This window comes from Pelophylax lessonae, assembly GCF_965119305.1.
Source record: "Pelophylax lessonae genome assembly, chromosome: 13".
Lineage (NCBI taxonomy): Eukaryota > Metazoa > Chordata > Amphibia > Anura > Ranidae > Pelophylax > Pelophylax lessonae.
In genome coordinates, this window is record NC_138780.1 from 161,504,573 (window position 1) to 161,527,021 (window position 22,449).

At 46.0% G+C, this 22,449-nt stretch overlaps 1 protein-coding gene across 1 annotated transcript in view; it reads right to left on the bottom strand.

The window, feature by feature from the left end:
• The window catches only part of MIS18BP1 (MIS18 binding protein 1), a 203,762-nt gene that overhangs the window by 147,254 nt on the left and 34,059 nt on the right, over window positions 1-22,449 (bottom strand). The window contains exon 7 of the mRNA XM_082274974.1: window positions 3-148. Coding sequence (XP_082131100.1) covers window positions 3-148 — 146 coding nt within the window. The remainder of the gene's footprint in view (window positions 1-2; window positions 149-22,449) is intronic.

Below are 22,449 nucleotides of genomic sequence, written 5' to 3' on the forward strand. Positions count from 1 at the left end.
ACAATAGAATCTGTTAGAGCATCCCTGTCTGCTCTGATAATTTTGGTGTTCAAACTACGGTCGACCAATATTCTCTCTCCACACCAATATTTCAGAATAGGCTTGATCTGGCGCCCACTGCGAGTAGTCATAGATTGGTTGGAAAGATCTATAAAATGTCAAACATTACAGAGGAGTTAACCATTTTTGCAAGGCCATTTTTTTCTACATCACTTTAAAGAATCATTGCACCATTCACAACATTCCTGCCCCTAAAAGGAAACTGGATAAACAGAGATATACATTGATTAACTAATTATACCGTTTTTCCATTTCTGTCAGCAGTATAGACTCTCCTGCAGTAATCCAGATTAGAATTTCAAACGGGTGTTTACAAGGCAATGGCACATTAACCACTTCAATACAGGGCAGTTACACCCCCTTCCTGCCCAGGCCAATTTTCAGCTTTTAGCGCTGTTGCATTTTGAATGACAATTGCGCGAACATGCAACACTATACCTAAACCAAATTTTATGTCATTTGTTTCCCACAAATGGAGCTTTCTTTTGGTTGTATTTGATCACCGCAATTTTTTTTTTCGTGCTACACAAATAAAAAATGACCGAAAAGTTTGAAAAAAAAAAAAAAAAAAAAGTTTTGTTTATTTTATAAAATTAGATACTTTTTTCCTGCACTGATGGGGAGGCACTAATATGTACTGATAGGCGCAACTGGTAGGCAATGATGTGCACTGGTGGGCAGCACTGATAGGCGGCAATGGTGGGCAGCACTGATAGGGAGGGCAGCACTGAGCCCTAATTGCCATCCCTGGTGGCTATGGTGGGCATCAGCTGGTGGTCATCCCTGGTGGCTCTAGTGGCAACCCCCCAAGGGTCTGCACTGGTAATCAATGCTCTGATTACCAGCACAGACCCCCCCCCCCCCCCCCCCCCCGTCAGGCGAGCTGCAGATTGGCTCTCCTCTACTCGTGCCTGACAGGCACAAACTGAGGAAAGCCAATCAACAGCTCTTCCTATTTACTATGTGACCAGCTGTGATTGGACACAGCTGGTCACATGGTAAAGAGCCTACTTCAGTAGGCTCTTTACCGAGATCGGAGATGCGCGCCCCCTCGACATCATATGACGGCGGGTCAGGATAATGCAACCACCTTCCAGCTGTCAATTGCCTATAGGGCGGGCGGGAAGTGGTTAAAGTAATTGGACTACAGGTAATTCCGAATCAATCCACTTTAAAGGATAAGTCCATCTTTGGGCACATGTAACGTGTTCCCACTGCTGCATCTTCCCCCCCAACTCCCCGCCTCTAGTGGCAGCAAGCCAGCAAGGTATCTTCTCCTCAAACTCGCTGTCAAAAAATGCAGACATGTTGGGCTCCCCCCCACTTGGCCATGTCATTCATTTGCAGAGTTATGTGAATGGGAGAACTACAAGTATTAACAGCCTTTACAGCTGTCGGCTTGTAGTTCTCAATTAACTACCATGACGCTGTTGAGCGCTTTAGGTAGTTCATGATTTCTTCCCGTCATTGTGTAACTGCCTACCATACAGGAGTCCTGTATTGCACCTGCTGATAGCCGATGCAATGCTTTGCAGGCTTCTAGTAAAAAAATAAACTATAAATGCCCTTTTTTTTTATTTACTTACAAAAGGAAGTGCATTTATTTATTTTAATTTTAGGAAGGTGAACTTACCCTTTAGCAACTGATCAATAGACTAAGTTTTCTTTTTTTTTTTTTTTACTTCTGCTTGGACAAAAGATTTTATTGCAAAGGATTTTATTTTTATTATTAAGAAACATAGAATGCAAATGCATTCCATAGCTGATAATCACACAACATGTTGAGGTCAATAGCAAACTCAGTGTCTCTACTGGACATGCAACTTATATAAACCCTTTATTTTAAAACAGATAAGAGACCCTGATGTATATACGATCAATGTTTTTTCTTTAAAAATAGGAAAGCTTTGGTCTGACTTTAGATACATTTCACTGACCATTCACATTCTAAGTTTTTATGAATCAATCTCAATGCTTAAAGTGGTATTTAATCCAAAAATCTAAATGTAATAAATACCAGCTTATCAATTTTTACATTAGATGGCTGCATTTGTTTACTTTTTAAAGTGTTACTAAACCCACAGCAGTAAAATCAGTCTGTATAATATGCAGTAAAGCATGCTCGTTATACTCAGTAAAACGTAAAGGGTTAATCCCGCACATTGTGTAAAAATAGAATTTTTAATTACGGTAAAAAAAAAAAACTTACCGTAAAAATTATTTTCTCAGTCCTCCGACAGTCGCCGCCCACTCAGACAGTCTTCACTACTGGGTATTGGTCTTATCCACAGGAGTAAGCTAGGCAGAAGATTTTAGAAAACATTCACAAAACCTCGTATAGACACACCTACAGGGGGCTGTCCCTCTGGTCCAATACCCCCCTGCTAGCAGCATTCCCAATTCAGTTTTGTAGCAAGTAGTATATAGGTCCATGAACCCCAAAAGAGGGGAGGGGGGCAGCGACTGGAGGAGGACTCAGAGAAAAGAATTCTACGATAAGTTCTTACAAAAATTATATTTTCTCTTACGTCCTCTGACAGTCACCGCCCACTCATACAGTCTTCACTACTGGGATATCCCAAAGCAGTGTAGATGTGAGGGGTGGGAAACGTAACCGTCAAAAAGGCAACGCAGCACCCAGCTCAGAGAAAAGAACCTCATCTTGAACCAGAAAGGTAAAACACTGGGTAACAGGAAAGCTCAACAGGAGCGAACAAACCCAGGAAAGCTAAATAAGGGGGAAAAAACCCCAACAGGAGGGGACAGGCTAAAAAACGCCATGTCTCCCCTAAGGCACTGCCGCACTCAGAACTTTGTGGCCAAAGGAGGCATCTGCAGATGCCAAAACATCAAGTCTGTAAAATTTTGTAAAGGTGTGCACGGACGACCAGGTCGCCGCTTTGCACACCTGGGATTCTGGTAGAGTGCGCCGTGACAGGAAAAGGTGGAACCTGTTCCCTAAGCGAATAAGCCTGTACAGTCGTCTGTCTGATCCATTTAGAAATGGTTGCCGCAGACACAGCCATACCCTTCCGAGGTCCCTCAGGAAGGACAAAAAGAGAATCCAACTTCCTGAAGGATTCAGTAGACGACAGGTAAACCCTGATTGCCCAGACTACATCCAAGGAATGCAAGGCAAACTCCTTAGGATGCTTAGGCGACACCCGATTCCAAGGCACTACCAATGCGTCCGAGGTATCTGCCAGAGGGTCGCGTGTTCTTGCCACAAACCTTCCCACCTTGTTGTTTAGCCGTGATGCGAACAGATCCACATTCGGGGATCCCCACCACGCACACAGCATCTGAAACACCTCCAGGTGTAGGGACCATTCCCCCTGGTCCAGGGTCTGACGGCTCAGATAGTCGGCCTACCAGTTCACCACACCTGGAATGTGAACTGACGAAATCGCCGGGACCTGCGTCTCGGCCCAAGACAGAATCTCGGCCACTTCCTTGGCCGCCCCGACACTCCTGGTGCCCACTTGGTGATTTATGTAAGCCACCGTAGTTGTGTTGTCCTTCTGCACACGCACAGGGCAGCCCCGAAGATGATCCGACCAACGGAGCAAACAGTCTGATCGCTCGCCTTTCCAAGATATTGATCGACAGGGAGGATTCCACCTCCGACCAAGTGCCCTGGGCAGACAAATTGCCCAGAACGCCACCCCAGCCCGACAGGCTGGCGTCCGTGGTGACCACCGTCCATGACAACGGCCGGAAGGATTTCCCTTCCGTCAGGGCCGGAGACTGGAGCCACCACAGAGGATCCGCTCTGACTTGGTGGCTCAAAGAGATCCTCCTTTCCAAGGAATGAGGATGTCTGTCCCACCTGGCCAGAATCTCCGCTTGCAGAGATCGTGTGTGGAACTGTGCAAATGGTATCGCCTCGAAGGCTGACACCATCAATCCCAGGGATCGCATGCAGGTCCTGAGCGATGAGGACTCGTTGTCCCCGAGGGACCTGACCTCGTTCTGCAGAGTCCGGAGTTTGTCCTCCGGCAGGAAGACTTGCCTTGGCGGAGTCCGGAACCATCCCCAGGTAAGGGAGGCTAACAGAAGGAGACAATGTCGACTTCTGAAAATTGATGGTCCACCCGAACTCCTGAAGCATCTGAACCGTGGTTGACAGATCGCGCAACAGAGTGGCACTGGAACTCGACCTTAATAGGAGATCGACCAGATACCCAAGGATTGCAATCCCCTGCGCCCACAACAGGGCCAGGACAGGAGCCAAAACTTTGGTAAACACCCTTGGAGCCGAAGCGAGACCGAAAGGCAACGCCACGAACTGATAGAGCTCTTCCGCGAGTGCGAATCGGAGGTACCTCTGATGACCTTCGTAAATGGGGATGTGTAAATACGCATCCTTGAGGTCGATGGAAGCCAGGAAATCTCCTGGACTCAGGGAGGCCACCACCGATCGGAGAACTCCATGCAGAATTTTTTTAACCCGCACAAAGCGGTTCAGAAACTTTAAGTCCAGAATTGAACGCACCTTGCCCTCCTTTCTGGGCACCGTGAACAGATTAGAGTAAAAACCCCGAAACTTGTCCCGATGTGGCACCGGGACGATCACCCCCTGGGCGAGGAGATCCTGAACCGCCCGTTGGGAGATCTTGGAAACGATCTGGGGTCAAATGAAGATTTGAGGGAAAGAATCTGTCTGCTGGGCGCGATCGAAATTCGATCTTGTACCCTGACGGAATGAGTTCCTGAACCCATCTGTCCTGAATCTTGACCAGCCAAGGTTCGGGAAAACAGCGCAGACGTCCCCCCACAGCTGAGACGGGTGAGGGCGCCCCTTCAGGTCGAGGCGGGCTGGGCCGCCGTGCCAGAGTGGGCGGCTTTTGATATTCCCGCCCAAGGCTTCTTCTGGCCACCAGAGGCTTTGAAGGATTTGCCCTTGTCTTGTGCCTTGGGTCCCGCTTACCGCGGAAAGACTTGCCCCTGGACACCTGGGGCAGCAGCGTGCTTTTACCCCCGGTGACCCCCTTCACCAATTCGTTCAGGGAGTCCCCAAAAAGGCGATTCCCTGCATAAGGGATGTCAGACACTGTCTTCTTGGAAGACTGGTCGGCCGACCAGCTTTTCAACCACAAGATGCGACGGATCGTCACTGCGACTGCAGATAAGCGTGAGACTAAAGGGGCCTCATCCAAGGCCGCATCACACAGGTACAAAACAGCCTGAATAATTTGGCCCACCATCTCCAGAGTAGCAGGAGGGGCGGAATCAGCCACAAGGGTGCGTCTTAGCACCTTAGTCCACTCCACCACAGCCTGAGACACCATTACTGAGACGAACACGGGTTTCAGCAAGGAACCTGCCACCAGATAGGAGTGGCGGGCAAAAGAATCCACCCACCTATCTGCCGGGTCTCCAAGCACCGGATAAGCCTCCATGGGTGTCAGAGTGGCTTTATTTAACCTGGACACAGTGTGGTCCACCTTAGGGGCCACAGTCCAGCGCGAATCCACCGGAGACGCAAAGGGATAACGGTACTGAAACCGCTTCGGCACCACAAAATTGCGCTTTAAATTGCGCCATTGTTCATTCACTGTTTTGTGAAACTCAGCGGGACAGGGAAACACCTGAACCGACTTGTGGGCTTTGCGGGTCCCAAAGGAAGCCCGCTTACCGGCAGGTGGGGCTCATCAAATGTAGCGTGTCTTTAACAGAGCTAATGAGCGCAGACATTGCAGCGCGTTCTCTTGCGGACCTGGAGGGGGAATCCTCCACCTCCTCCTTCTCCCCATCCGACTGAGACCCTTCAGGGGGTACGCTGTCCATGACAACCATATCTGGCTCTAAATCAGAAGACTGAGAAAGCCTGGGCCTTTTCTTAGAAGCCCGCTCAGACATCAACGGATCCACTTTGGACGCTAAAGTCTTATATGCAGCAGTAAGTGAGACTATTGCAGAGGATTCAAGAGTACCTGAACTGGAGCTATCCTGGGGCTCCATCAGAATACTTAGAGATTAAATGACGCTGGTCTATTAAATCGGCGATAACTGCGGTTCCCTCCGCAATGAATAACTAGCCTGTGCTACTAAGCACTGAAAAGTATAACTGCCAGCAGAGATATAAACCAGAAAAAACAGCAGAAAATCCCCCAGAAGTGTGCTATACTGTACCCACGCTGCCAGCTCGATCTGTGTGCCAGGAGAAGGAAATGATGTCACGCCACTAGAGGCAGAACATAGTTCTGAGCCACAAGAAAATGGTTGCCTATGTAAGTCTATGGGGGAGGCTCTGAGAAAATGGCCACTGAGCACATTGAGGAAACACATTGCCCACACTAAAGATGGCGCCCGAAGAGCGCCAAAGCATTACAGAAAATGGCTGCTGCCCTCACGAGGCCAAACAGCCTGCCCACACCTGAAATGGCGGCCCCGCGGTTTTTCACCGATTGCGCCCACCACAAGCATGTCTGTACCCCCAAAACGTTGCACAAGCACCACAGGGACTCAGGGACCCCCGCAAACCCCCCACACCGCGGCAGAACTACTATAGCACTCACGCAGGGACTGGGAAGGGACACACGGGAACCGTACTGACAGACATGAGGGGGATATCACAGACTCCACATAGACTGCCATCCCCATAACAGAGGCCCCACTTACACCCCCCGACAGATAATGCAATAGACAAAGGGGTAGCATGGTACTCACCGTCAAGCGAAACGTCGGTACCGCTGTGACAGGAAGCCTCCCACTCCAGGTGGGGTGCCGTCAGCCGAACAGGACGCTAGCAACACGCTGCATACCGCAGTTGAGACATCCCAGCAAAATAGCCACTTCGCAGGCTTGTCCCTGAGGACAGGGACAGGTAGTTTGCGAGGCCTGGGCGTACGCATAGCCTGCTAACGCTCGATGGTAGGCTGGGATTCCGTAATAAAAAATAAGAAGGCTGAGACTGCAGCCCCAGCCAAGGGACGCCTGCCTACTCCTAACTAGGCAAAAGAAACTGAATTGGGAATGCTGCTAGCAGGGGGGTATTCGAGTCACAGCCCCCTTTAGGAGTGTCTATACAAGGTTTTGTGAATGTTTTCAAACAAAATCTTCTGCCTAGCTTACTCCTGTGGATAAGAGCAATACCCAGTAGTGAAGACTGTATGAGTGGGCGGCGACTGTCAAGAGGACGTAAGAGAAAAGGCTTTGATCCTGTCCTCTCTTATCCTCCCCTTCTTCCACAGTTCCTCATTCATCTCCTGATAATACAGAGCCTTGGGGGCACTCTGCACATGCTCAGTTTGGTGTGAATTGCTAGAGAATTATTTTTTTCTTGGGAGGATGTTTGTGATCAGCACGGGGCCAATCAGCACTGTCCAGACAGGGGGTCAGGGGTCCTGCAGCTTTATTAGGAGGAGGAGGAGAATAAAAACTCTTCCTACAAGCTTTAACTAGACACTGATAGAAGTCATAAGACTAATTCAAAAAACTAACAGGAGGGGAGGGGCCTGATCTTGGCATGTGAAAGGACCATCTCCTAGGAGCTCCAAGGTACTCCCGTCATTCAAGAAGCTCAAGAGCCACATACCCTGGCCTAAAACCAAGACAGATAACCGGCGTGCCACGACCTGGTGCTGCTCATTCTATGGCCTGTGCAGCCCGCGTGACCCGTGCTTGGCAGAGAGCTGGCAGCTTGGTGGATCGCTGAGGAGGTGGCGGAAGCTATTGTAGAGCGAGGAGGAGAGAGGGAGAGAGCGTGAAGCAGAGGCTAAGCAGCGCAGCTGACAGGGGAAGAGTTTTCCAGTAAAGATCTACGGCAGCCTGCGCTGCAGCGGAGCCCCAGACATCCCAGACAAACACCCAGGGAAATCTGCTCTTTACAAAAAGGAAGACCGGCTTCTAAACTGAATCTAAGAGGGGGTCCCGAAGGAGAGAAGCAGCAGATGTAAAACAGGAGGGAAAGCACAGTTGAATTATCGCCTTGCCCAAAAAGGCAGTGTATAAATTGCCATTAAAAAGGAGATTACAGTGCAGGACAATATCGCCTGGCATTAAAACTGCCCTAGAAGCAATTCAAAGTGGTTATAAAATAAACCATCTTTGTAAAGGCTGCGTCATGAAAGTCTATGTGCAGCACAGAACTGCATCAATTTAATCAAAGTTTAGAAGATACAGAGCTCTGCATAAGCGCCACGGTGGGAAATTTAGGAGGAAAAGTGCTGCCTGAACCCCCTCTTGCCCCCCTGGAACTGGACATTCTCAAAGGCTAAAAATAAAAAGAAACAGGAGGCTTTAAAGAGGAAGTAAACCCTCCTCTGCAACTTTTACCAATAGGTAAGCCTATGATAAGGCTTACCTATAGGTACTGTAAATATCTCCTAAACATGTACCGTTTAGGGGATATTTACCTTACATGCAGCCAGTGACGTCACTGGCGCATGCGCTCTGAAGGAACGGCCGCTGGTGCCGTTCCTTCAGAGCCCCGTGCCGTGACCGTCGGCCCCCGTGCGCGGGAGTGACGTCACCGCGGCTCCGGCCAATCAGATGGCCGGATGCCGCGATCCCGGAAGACGGGCGACTGGACATGTCGCCCATCATACAGGTAAGCGGACGGCACGGCGGGGGCTCGTTCTAAGGTAAGTATTTCATAACGAGCTAGCTCATTATGTGTTTCTCTTTCAGGTCGAAAAAAAAAAAAAAAATAAATAAAATTTCGTATGGGTTTAGAACCTCTTTAAACACCTAGATAGGGAATAAGCAATCTCCATAATAAGAGGTAAATGAGGAAATGAGGTAAAAACCCCCAAAAGTATGTTTTGCGATACGGCACTGTGTTACATAGTTACATAGTAGGTGAGGTTGAATAAAGACAATAGTCCATCCAGTTCAACCTGTGTAGGCTTTTACTGACAACTGTGCAGTCCTGCGATGCTATACCCAAATAAAATTGGTGTCTTTTTTTTTTCCTCCACAAACAGAGCTTTCTTTTGGTTGTATTTAATCACCTCTGTGGTTTTTATTTTTTGCGCTATAAAACAAAAAAAGACCGACAATTTTGAAAAAAAAAAAAAAAACAACATTTGTTTAACTTTCTGCTATAAAACATTTTAAAAAAATTCAACATTATTTCATCAATTTAGGCCAATATGTATTCTGCTACATATTTTTGGTAAAAAATCCTAATAAGTCTATATTGATTGGTTTGCGCAAAAGTTATAGCGGCTACAAAACTATTAGAGAGATTAGTTGATTTTTTTTTTATTGTTTTAACTTGTAATGGCAGCTATCAGCAATTTTTAGCTTGATTGCAACATTGCGGCTGACACCGAGTGACACTTTATGGGAACCAGTGACACCAATACAGTGGTCAGTGCTAAAAATAAAATGCACTGTTACTGTATAAATGACTGGCAGGGAAGGGGTTAACATTAGGGGTGATTAAGAGGTTACGTGTGCTCCTAGGGAGTGCTTTCTAACTGTGTGGGGGATAGATGTGCTAGAGGAAGAGAGAGATCTGTGTTTCAGCTTAGCTTAGCTGAAACACAAGACCTCTCTCTACCTCTGTGACAGAACGGCCGTCTGCCTTGTTTACATAGACAGCCGCTCTGTCATCTCCCTGCATGATCGCAGGTGGCTGGCAACCATCGTGGCCGCCAGACCCGATGATTGGCTCCTGCTGTGTATGATCACTGCGGGAGAGGTGCCCCGGCAGCGTGCGCGCCCCACCCGAGAACCTCTGGACAAGATCACGTACCTATACGTGATTTTGCGCAGCCGGGCTGCCTTGCCGCAGTATACATGCGGGGGGCGGTCCGGAAGTGGTTAAAGGAGTCCCTAATACAGGGCTTGACAAATTTGCCTGAAATCTAGGAGCCAGCTAAAAAAGTTAGGAGCCAGTTTTTTTTTTTTTTTAAACTAACAACCAAGCTTTAATAAAACTGATACTAAATTTACACATAAATACGACTAGAACCCCACTCTCCTATATAGCGCAATTGGATGGAATCCGATGCCATCTGATCGGATCCACGGGATGGATAGAAAATAGAACCACCATCCGTCTGTTTTTGGCGGGCAGGGTCAGATGGCGGCAGATTACCGCTCCATAGAGGAGACTGAACGGTCCGATCAGGTCTGCCTGAAAAACTGACAGGCGGACCTGATCAGACAGCCCGTGTGAAAGGGGCCTTTGGCTGTGGCACGGCGATGAGGAAAAAAAAAAAAAAGATATATATATATATATATATATATTTATATATATATATATATATATATATATATATATATATATATATATTTTTTTTTTAATAAGAATTGAAGAAAAAAAAAAAACATTTTTTTTATTTTTTTTTTTAATAATTAAAAAAAAAAAAAGAAAAAATTATTATTTTTTTTACATTTAAAAAATAAATTAATAATAATAACCACACTCCCTGTCCACTTACCTTTAAGCAAAGGTAACTGGACAGAGAGATGAAGCCTTAAAAAACTTCCCTCTCTTCTCCTCTTTGGAAGGAGAAGAAAAGGCATTGAGAACATGCATTACTCCCGGCCACCACAAGAGGGCGCCAGTTCCCCTAGCTTCTCATCTCACAGAAGAAGGCCGAAAAGCCGGGGACTAAATTTCTGGACGGCGTGGAAGTCCGTGAACTCGAAGAGGAGGTGGGGGGCGCAAAAGGGACAGGACAGCTCAAGCAGGGCACCCCAGGCGCCAGGTCGCTAATTCTAGTCGCAAATGCGACCTGGCGCCCGGGATTTGTCGAGGCCTGCCCTAATACATTATTGGGAAATTGAAGAAAGAATTAGGGCATTATTTCATGATCCATACAACACAGGAGGTATCATACGCTACGATATAGAAAGCACATAAGGCCTATATTATTAGGGGCATTTTAATATCAGCAGAGACTCAAAAAAAGAAATAAAGATTGAATATAAAATACTAAAGGAATTATACAAGTTAGAAAAAAGGCATAAGAAAGGAAAAGGAAAAGATCTACATCTGTTAGCGTTAAATTGAGATTAAATACACTAAGGGAGCAGGAAACAAGGCGAATCTTTAAGTAAGAAAAGAAAGATGCCAATGGGGAAATAAACTGGGGAAATAAACCGGGGAAATACTTGGCAAATGTACTAAGGAAAAAAAATTAAAAAGTCTGCGTGCTTTACGGAAAGATTTAAAGATAGGACTGGGGAATTCGTACACTCAACAAAAAGATATCGCAGGTGTGTTCCAGAAGTTCTACAGTGCATTATATGTAGTAAGATCCCCTGGAGAACAGATTAAGGCTTACTTAATCACTTGCCGACCACTCACTGAGCTGGTACTGTGGCAAAGTGGCTCGTTATCGTCCAGCGACGTAGACCTACGTCGCTGGACAATGCCCCCTCTCGGCGCCGCACGCCGCCGGAGGCTCGCTCCCGCTGTATTCAGACACAGCGGGAGTCGGGCCAGGGGAGGAGAGGCGGTGATCACCGCCGCTCTTCCCCGATCATCGGGGATCGAGTGATAAACAAAGTGGGCGGATCTCCTATGTGACAGACAGGGACAGATTACAGGATTCAGCATAGCTGAACCTGCGATCTGTGTCTGTGTCACACAATCCCCTCCCCCCACACATTTCAGTATTTATACCACTGATTACTGTTTAAAATCACAGATCGCCACCATTACTAGTAAAAAAAAATAAACAATAAGAATGACAAATCTTTCCCGTAGTTAGTAAACGTGATAACTTTTGCGCAAACCAATCAAAATACACTTATTGTAATTTTTTTTACCAAAAATATGTAGCAGAAAACAAATTGGCCTAAAATGTTAAAAAAAAAATTTCATTTTTAAACTTTTTTTGGGGAATGTTATATATCAGAATGTAAAAAAAATATATATATTTTTTTTTCAAAATTGTCGCTCTTTTTTTTTCAAAAAGTAAAAATCGCAGAGGTGATCAAATACCACCACAAGAAAGCTATATTTGTGGGGAAAAGAAGACCTAAATTTAATTTTGGATACAGCATCGCATGACCGGGGCAATTGTCCGTTAAAGTAACGCAGTGACGAATCGCAAAATATAGCCTGGTCAGGAATGGGGTAAAATCTTCCGGTCTTAAAAGCGGTTAAAAACACGCTTATTGAGGATTTTTTTGTCAAAGACATGTAGCTAAATACATTTTGGCCTAAATATATGACAAAAATTGAAAATATTGGATAGTTTTTAACGGTCAAAGTAAAAAATGTCAATTTTTTTCGCAAAATTTTTGCTGTTTTTTTATTAATATCGCAAAAAATGAAAAGAGCAGAGGTGATCAAATACCACCAAAAGAAAGCTCCGTTTGTGGGAAAAAAAGGACGTAAATTTATTTTGGGGTACAGGGTTGCATGACAGCGCAATTGTCAGTTAAAGTCACGCAGTGCCAAGTTGCAAAAAGTGGCCTGGACGTAAAGCAGGAAAATAATCCGGTGGTAAAGTGGTTAAAGGAAGCCAAATGACCTAAACTAAAAGAAGAAAAATTACTAGAATTAGAAAGACCTATAACTCCAGAAGAAATTTTAAAAGCTTTAAAAAAAGAGACAGATATAGGAAGAGCACTGGGCCGGATGGATTCCCAACAATATAATAAAAAATTTAAAGAATTACTAATCCCAAATCTATGTATGTATTGGAACTCCTTAGAAGACATAAGTGAAATGAGAAAGGAATTGTGACAGTACTCGTCCATCACTGGGAGTGAAAGACAGATTAATGGACATTAAGAATATGGTTTGGATTGCTTCAAGTGGGACGGTAATATTTGTAGCCATGTATCTTGAGAAATATGTGAGGACTATTCCGGTTTGCTTCTGAACATGTTAATTGGAAGAGCTAATCACATTGGCTTCTGGTTCCATGTTCTTCAATGCAGAGACAGGCTAGGCTCTCCCTATTCTGTTATGCCTGTCTGTCCTATTGTTAATTGCAAATTAACTCACATTGTTTCTGTCCAGATGACTAGATAATTAGCTCAGGTTAATTTGATTTCCGAATACAATTTCATCTCCATATGAGAATGTAATCAGGCAACCCCTGACCTGTATGTGGTAATCTGATTAGGAGGGGGATGTCCATGCTGTATATAAACTGTGTGACTATTCAATAAGGGAGGAGGTTCCAGAACAAGCTAAGTTGTCGACTAGCTTTGTATGGGGGGGGCAGCTGGAAAATCTGATATCTATGTTCAAGACTGAAGGAAGCTGTATACTGACGGAAGCCCTCAAACACAGTGTGGGTCCCGGGTTGGTTACAGGAATCATTATTGGTTTAGATCACAGAAATACCAAAGGAAGATAAGGATATCACACAATGCTCCAGTTATAGACCAATATCATTGTTAAACCTAGATATAAAACAATATGCTAAAATTCTTGCCACTAGATAGAAGGGACTGATGCTGGCATGGATACACACGGATCAAGTTAGGTTTGTCCCGGGAAGGGAAGCTAGAGACAATGGGGTAAGAACATTGTTACTCTTACAAAAAGGGAAAAAAAAAAAAAAAAGAACGGGCTCCCAGCTCTACTCCTGTCAGTAGACGCCAAAAAAGCATTTGACAGGGTAGACTGGGGATTCATGACAGCGACATTAGAAGAACTAGGGATTATCCCAAGAATGATCCAATAGATCAAAATGTGATACAAATAACATAAGGCAGCAATTAAGATAAATGGCACATTGTCCCAAGTTTTGAATTGAACAATGGAATGAGACAGGGGTGACCTATTTCACCAATATTGTTCATATTAACATTAGAACCTCCACTTGCAACTATTAGAAATTGTAAAGATATTGAAAGAGTATCAACGTGCCTTACAAAAAATTATATTTCATATTACATTTGTTAGGGCTCATTCTACGATAGACTGTGGCCCCCTGCAATTACAGATTTAACAAGCCAGACTAGCCAGCTGTATTTTGCATTTAGACGACATGTTAAACCACCTGTTGATTCATTCATTCGAACACTTGTCAGTTGGATACTTAGCATTTAGATTACAAGACATGTTGCGTAAACAATTGACACTTGCTTACATTAACACATGACAAGTGAATGCAGGCGGGGCGACTGTCACAGGACACAAATTATTATACGGGAACACCTCACATTGACACAAATGCATGGCAAAAGCAAAGGCCCTTTCATGTATTGTTCTGTCTGATATGTAATTCGACTGATGAACTGTAAAACCGGTTTGGAGCAGTCTTTCCTGCTCAACAAATGTGCCTTAAATATGAGCTTCACGTGCAATAAAATTAGTTGTGACTGCACGAAGTTTGAGTGCTGTGTGTCGTCATAACTCCCAGCTGGATGGAGGGGGAATTCATTATTGGGAGGGTAGCAACTGAACGGCTGTAATATCATCGTGATTGCCTCCTGACGAGATTTGAGCTAACAGATCTAAAAGGAGTGAGATATTCTATTTTATGTGTCTCTAGTCTTAGAACAACTTTACCAAATACTGTATAATGAAACTCCTGGATTACTATGGACAACTATCAAATTTCAAAATCAATCCCTTAAAATTAGAAATTTAAAATACAAGTATAGATAGGAAAGAGGAATTCTAGCAGGAAGAATTTCCGTTTAAATGGCAGGAAAATTTGAAATACTTAGGGGTAAAATTAACAGCAAATTGGAAGGATCTGTATCAAATAAATTGTATATCATTGAAAAAAAAAAATGATGATGTTTCTTTCTGTCCAGGAAGGGAACCATGACCATGTCATGTCACCTTCAATCATTATTAAACGAAATTAAAGATTTTAGGAAAAATCTCCACAAAACCACTCTCCTGGATAGGATGTAATGTGATTAAAATGGGAACCTTACCAAAAATATTGTACAAGTTCCAAATGCTCCCGAAACATACCACAGAGCTTTTTTAATACACTAAAGAAAATTATTCTCGGGTGTATCTGGCAACATAGAATAAAACAATAATAAAGTTTGCAGAATTAAGTAAAGATAAAACACAAGGAGGTTTAGCTGCCCCAGATTTTAAAAGATAGTATAAAGGCAGTGATATTAACTACAGTGATTGGACATTTAATTTGCAAGGGAAAAGTTGGGTTAAAATAGAAAAAACACATTAAGACACCTCAGAAAATTTGGATTTTTGACTTACCGTAAAATGCATTTCTCTGAAGTTCATTGATGGACAAAGCTCCTGATCTTTTTAATCATTGGGTTATACTGCCCCCTACAGGAGGAGGACACTAAGCAGAAGAAAAGTCTGGCAATGCCTATGGGCAGTCCCAGGGGGACTTATGGTAAGTCAAAAAAATGGATTTTTGTAAAATCTTACCGTAAAATCCTTTTCTCTTAAGCTCATTGACAGACGTAGTCCTCCTTGATTAATATCAACTCGGGTTATACTGCCCTCTACAGGAGTAGGACTAGACAGGAAAGAAAACGTTCTGGCCACACCCTAGGGGCAGTCCCAGAGGGTATATCCTCTCACTTCCTGCTACAGCAAATCAGTTATGTCACAAAGCAGTGTTTAGAGAATTTAACCCAACCCAACTCAAAAACAGAGGGGCGGGTACTACGTCTGTCAATGAGCTTAAGAGAAAAGGATTTTACGGTAAGATTTTACAAAAATCCATTTTTCTTTGTCGCTCATTGACAGACGTAGTCCTCCTTGATTAATATCAACTCGGGACGTCCCAAAGCAGTGCCACAAATGAGGGGTGGGAAAATGGAAATCAAAATCCAATCGAGAAGGCCCAACCGGTGCCAACTAGAAGTTTAAAAGGCTCATCAAACAAAAGATGAGACTCAACAGAAATTCCAACGGAAAAAAACCCTCGAGGTAGACCACCGGTCTCCTCAAATTGTGGTCTGCAAAACCTTGCGGCCAAATGAGGCATCCACCGATGCCATCACCTGAACTTTATAAAATTTTGTAAAGGTATGCACCGACTACCAGGTAGCCGCCTTGCACACCTGGACCACTGACGCCTGATGGCGGTAGGCCAGGAAGTACTGAGAGGTAGGCCGTAGTGGAGAAGGAAGTACGGAGGGTGTCGGGATCCCTTAACAAGGAACTGGAGGATTCGACCTAAATAGAATAGCCTATACCACGTGTCTAATCCATCTGGAGATAGTCGCGGCAGATGCAGGCAACCCCTTTTCTGGGGCCATCCGTGATCACAAAAAGTGAATCCGTCTTACGGAACGATTCCGTAGTCTTCAGGTATACCCTGATTGCCCGCACCACATCCAAGGAATGCAACGCACATTCCCGAGGATGACTGGGCTTAGGACACAAGGAAGGTAGCACAATATCTTCATTCAGATGAAAGTCTAAAAACCACCTTAGGAAAAAAAGATGGCTTCGGATGAAGAACTACCTTCTCCCTATGAATCCCCAGATATGGGGAATGACAATAATGCAGCCAGTTCTGACACCCTGCGTGCAGGAGAAACACTCTTGCCAAGGATGTATCCAAAATTAGGCCCAGATAGTTCAGTCTCCTGGTGGGAACCAGGGATGATCTTTGGGAAAAGCAACGAAAACGCTGATGTCCTGCGAAGATGGGGATATGAAGATAGGCACCCTAAATGTCTATGGACGCCAGGAAATCCCCCTGATGCAGGGAGGCCACCACTGTATGGATGGACTCCATCTCTTCCAAGACCAGAATTGGACGCGCCTAGCCCTTTTTCCTGGGCATTGTGAACAGGTTCGACTAGAACTCCTCCAAGGAATGGGAACTACCACTGCTTGTTGCATCAAGCTGTCCCCCGCAAAGCTTGTTAAGCGACCCGGGGATTTCGAATATTGGAAGGGAAGAATCGCACCGGTGGAAGTGATCGAAACTCGATCTTGTATCCCGACCATATGACCTTGCGAACCCCTTTATCCGGGATTCTGGAAAGCCCTGGATCCGGAAACCGGTGAAGACGTCCCCCCACCCTAGAGATGGGTGGGGTCCATTCTGTCAATCCAACGGGATAACAGTGGCTTTATTTAGTCTGGAAATCGGTGAGTCCACTATTGGTGGTACCGTCCATCTTTGTAATGAGGGATTCCTCAAAATGATAGCGCCTAGCAATGCGTTTGGAAATAGCAGGGGCTCGTTTACGGACGACCCCATTTGAGCAAGGGAAACCCTTCATCATTTTGGTAGGCTTGCTAGTACCAAAGAAGGAATATGAGTCTCCGCTACCTCTGCCCGTGTAACCTCAAGATTTAAGGTTTCCCGGACAGACACAACTAGTGCTTCCACCAACGCTTCTTGTGCTATGGCGGAGGCAGACGCGGCGTCCTCACTGTCTGAGGAGACCGTACCTGAGACAACAACCCCAGAAAAGGGGCTGCAATGACCAGCTCAGAATCCGTATCTGAAGTATCAGATGACATAGGGGTAGGCGGGGGTCGCTCTTCTTGACCACCGTCCCTGACAGGCTACCTCCACCCGGGATACCAAAGACTCCAAAACTGCTGATAATGCATCATCACAAATGAGGTACTGGAGGGTCCTGCGGCCACCCCGAGGGGATCAGGTGGGGATACATGTGTGGCAGGGTTCATGTAACAAGACACTTGCCAGCAAACACAAAAAAATTAATTGCAAGAAAAAAACTTTTTTTTTTTTTTTTTTTTTCTTAGTCCCCCCAGCGCAATAGCGCCCCTCAGTCTACCTGCTTGGACCCCTCAGAAAGAGAGAGAGAGAGAGACCCCAAGCTCACCAGATGCACAGAATTTTCTTATCAACTTGCTTCCAGCACTGTCTGTTACAGACAGGAAGTCTTTGGCTTGCTTTCCCTGGGCCAAGGAGGCGGCTCCGCCCCTTTACACGCCTTCCGGCGCCTCCCCCTAGCTCCTCGAGGTGTTTGGTCACCTCAAACATGGCCGCCCCCATGCTGGAGACACGAGGCTACGCCAATATGGCGGCCTCGTGCGATCTGCAAAACAATGGCAGGGGCCTGTGTAGGATAGCGGCGGCTAGCAGCGGCCTGCGGGAAGTATGTATTCGGCCTGGTGGCCTGCGGGAGTGCCTCGGCCCCACAAACTTCACCCTGACTGGTGATAAGCCTGGCCGGCGGTATAGGACCCTGGCGGGCCGCATGCGTTCCGTGGGCCGTCGCAGCCCGTGGAAGTGACCGGTTGCTGGAGGAATGGCGATCTGGACTGCAGTAACTCAGGCATAGGCATCGGCCTGTGTACACACTGACAGGTAGGATACCTTCTACTTCAATAGTAATGCCCTTTTGTACTGCCACTGACTTCAGTCACCCTTACAGTCTTACAATGACCTTAGATTGTCAGCTCCCAAACCAAGCCTCCTGGTTACTATTCACAAACAATCACACTCAAATTGGGGGATCTGTGACCTGTTATAGGATAGAGGGGAGACCCATCCTACCATCCCAGAGAGGGGCCCGCGTCCACCACAAACCCGACAGGGGGGAGAGGGGGAACATTCTACTCACCATACCGGAACCAGGCGGGCGCCAACTCCTGACAGAACCCCTCTCCACTGGGGTGGGGGGGCTGTCGACCAATATGGACGCCGTGACTCTGTTGGTCATTGGCGTCCAGGCGAGACGTTTAACTCGCAGGGTCAGTCCCCGTCCAGTGGGACTATGTCGCGGCCGACCCAGCGCGGAGCTATGGCCTGCACGCGCTCATCAGCTGAACTGGGGTGACCACTGGATCTCAACATCCAGCCCGTCGCCCAGTTCCAGCTTTCTTGCTTGAAGATCTCACAGGAACACTGGAGAAAAAAGCGGTCTAAAAAAAAAAATCTAAGAAAAATATCCTGCCAGGACCGAAGATCCTAGCAAGGCATCTAGGTCCTTACTCCTAGACAGAAAAAAACTGATTTGCTGTAGCAGGAAGTGAGAGGATATACCCTCTGGGACTGCCCCTAGGGTGTGGCCAGAACGTTTTCTTTCCTGTCTAGTCCTACTCCTGTAGAGGGCAGTATAACCCGAGTTGATATTAATCAAGGAGGACTACGTCTGTCAATGAGCGACAGAGAAATCCCATTTTTTCTTTTATTCATTGACGGACACAGCTCCTGATATTCTTAACCATTGGGACATCCCAAACTAGTGGTAATCATGAGGGGTGGGTACAGCGAAAAATAAATTCCCAAGGCTAAACTATATAATACAGCTGCTACGCTTGGTAATAAAAAAAATTATAAATAAAAAATAACATGTTGTACTAAAAAAGCAGCTAGCAGAACATTATGAAATAAACAATAGAAAATAGTGTCAGAATGGTGCAGCGCTAAATATAAATTCAACAAAGCCCACATCCAGAGATAGAGACACAGTGGAAAGGACTATGGGGATCTTCTGTTTCAATGTGATAACCATCACCGGCACCCAATCACACAGCCTCTTACGAGAGAATATAGACCTTCAACACAGGGAGGTCTATACAAGCAGTGTATTAAACATCAGGCACAGATGGTAGAAAGTTCCTCCAATAGTCCACTATCGATCCTTTCCACAGTTATATCATATCATGTTAAAAACAAATAGAACACTCCTCATAGTGCAGAAGTATAAAATAAAATGTATTAAATTAAAAAGATCCACTCACATATTGGTATTGAAGCTCCAGTGTATGCAAGATAGTCGGTTCTGTGTTTCAAATCAGCTAAATGGCCACAATGTCCCAGCGTGTATCAGCGTCACACATCATTGGCTGCTCCTTCCTACGCGTTCCGTCACTATATGACGTCAGCGGCGTGGCCTAGAGACGTTTACAATGGATATATATACTAAAAGCCGCTGGGAATGAGCTGGATATGCAATTGCGTTTCGGCACCTAGAACCAGCGTCATTAGACGCTGCATTCCAGTACCCGGAACATGCAGCATCAATCATCAATTCCATCATCCGGGAACAATAACGGCGCCTCAAGCAATCAGAATCACAAATGCTCTACCCGACCAGAGTAAGACTATTTGATGCCAATAAATTTGGTAATAACAGACTATCCAATCACATTAGTCAATAGAAATTGTAATATACAAGCCTGAAACATACACTCTGGACGATGGCGCCATCCTGCTCCCTCGAAACACATCACAGGTACATCAATTCATAACAATAGTAAAAAATCTTTGCACATTAATATCTTAACCTCAATCGCTGATCTGCGCAAACAAGGGCATGTTCCAATTGCTTTACCTCATAACCCTTCTCAATCAATTTTAACTTCAAGGAAGAAGCTTCATGTAAAAAATCCTCCCGATTAGTACAATTTCTTTTTAACCTTAAAAATTGACTGGCAGGGACGGACATCAACCAAATAGAGCGATGAAAGAATATTGATAGCTGCTGGTTTTAATGAAGCTGTTTCTGTCTGTTTCTTTAAAATAGGTGGATGTGACGATAACATCATCAACCACCTTAATATTGAGGTCTAAGAAATGTATCTCGGTACTACTAAATTCATGTTGCAGGATAATACTCCTGTTATTCCCATTCAGTGTAAACATATAATCACTCAAGGAGTCCTGATCACCATCCCATAGGAGAAGGATGTCATCAATGTACCTCCTCCACAGCACCAGCTCTGGTCTTGGTCTTCCAAAGAGGACATCCTCCTCCCGCCATGAAGCGGTTGGCAATACTGGGTGCAAATCTAGCGCCTATGGCCACACCCCAGTTCTGCAGGCAATACGAGCCCCGGAACCAAAAATTTTGGCTCATTGGGAAATCCAGAAGTGACAAGATAAAGTCCTTCTGGGTTTCTAATAGGGCATCTGTTTGCAAGTAATGAGCCACATCCTCTCGATCGTGTTGATAAATGTGTATAGCAATGAAACGTCAGCGGTAACAAGCAGATATCCATCTTTCCATTCTATTTCTTTTAGCTCATCAATCACCTGGGTAAAATCCCTCAAAAATTAAGGTGTTTTCACTACCAAAGGCTGCAAAAAAGGATTGATATACTTTACCTACCCTGGACGTCACCAAATTGATCCCACTGATGATGGGTCTCCCTGGGGGATGCAGGGGGTTCTTGTGCACCTTAGGTAGATCATATATAACAGGAACCATGGGGGCGACCGGGACCAGAAAGGATTTCTCCTTTTTAGCTAATAACTTGCCCTGGTATTCCCTTTCCACCAAAGCGACAAGCTCCTTCTTGTATCTCAGAGTCAGGTTAACCGAGTTCAAATTAAACAGGCCAGAGTCTTTCAGACCGGCCTTTTTTGAGCTGACCCTCCTCCCCCCTCGGGACCCTCTTTTGGATCTTTTAACCGCTTGCCGACCGCCCGCTGCATATATACAGTACTGCGGCAGGCTGGCTCGGCTGCGCAAATCTCCATACCTGTATGGCGGTTCGCGGGGGCAGTCCTGGGGGTGAAGCAGCAGGAATGACGATTCTCGGGACCAGCGGTACCGATTGCCGCCTGGCACCCGCGATGGCTCCCCACAGAGAGGACAGTCTGCTGTAATAAACACGGCAGACCGTTGTTCTCTCTGAAATCATCCCAGAGTACCTGTGATCCTCATATATAGGATCACAGGTCTCTGTTTGACAGTTCCCTTCCCCCCACAGTTAGAAAACACCCCTTAGGCTCACATTTAACCCTTTGATCACCCCTGTAGCAATGTCACTGGTCCCCCCAAAAGTGTAAAGAAATGTCAGTTAGGGTCCGATCTGTCCGCCGCAATGACGCAGGAATAACGGAACACATGCATTCAATCACTGGGGCAGGCAAGTCATGTGAAACACGTCAACCTTTTGTCCTCTGCTATAAGCATTGTACCATCTGTGCTTATTTTCTCCTGAATAACCATTTTTTTAAAATTGCATTTTATGGGAGTGCAGCCAATTCCTCATCCATTCATAAGGGACACCCCCACGGCTCCTGCAGCACCACCCGGTCACCAGTAACAGAGGACCAAACGATCCTCAGCAGAGAGGGAGAGGACCGCACCAGATTCACCGCCCAGCAGAAACAGGCACCTGCAGCCACAAGGATAATCTGCACTCCACATGCGGCGATCAGGAAGTGAAAATGGCACCCGGACAACACAAACATGGCTGCCGTGCATAGAGCACCCAGGCTATAAGAAAATGACGGCCCCATGAGGCTCCCAGGAGGGATCCCTAGGCCTCAGAGAATGGCACAAGTAGGAAGGGAGGGGCCCTGGCAGGAGCCCCCATGAGGGAAACCCCCCCCCCACTGCCAAACGCCCGGTCACTGGCGGCGCACCTCCCCCTATTGCCAGCACAGCACCCTGCCCCCACCCCAGAAGGTGGTCCAAAACCACCCTACAACCCAAGCGCAAAGACAGAGGGTGCGGATGGGGGGGGGGGGAGGAAGAGATGGCCCACAGGGACCCCCAGACCGATGAGGGGGGGTGCCTAATGGGAAGGAGGGGAACCCAGGGGTCCAACCGTCCCATGGAGGGGCCAAT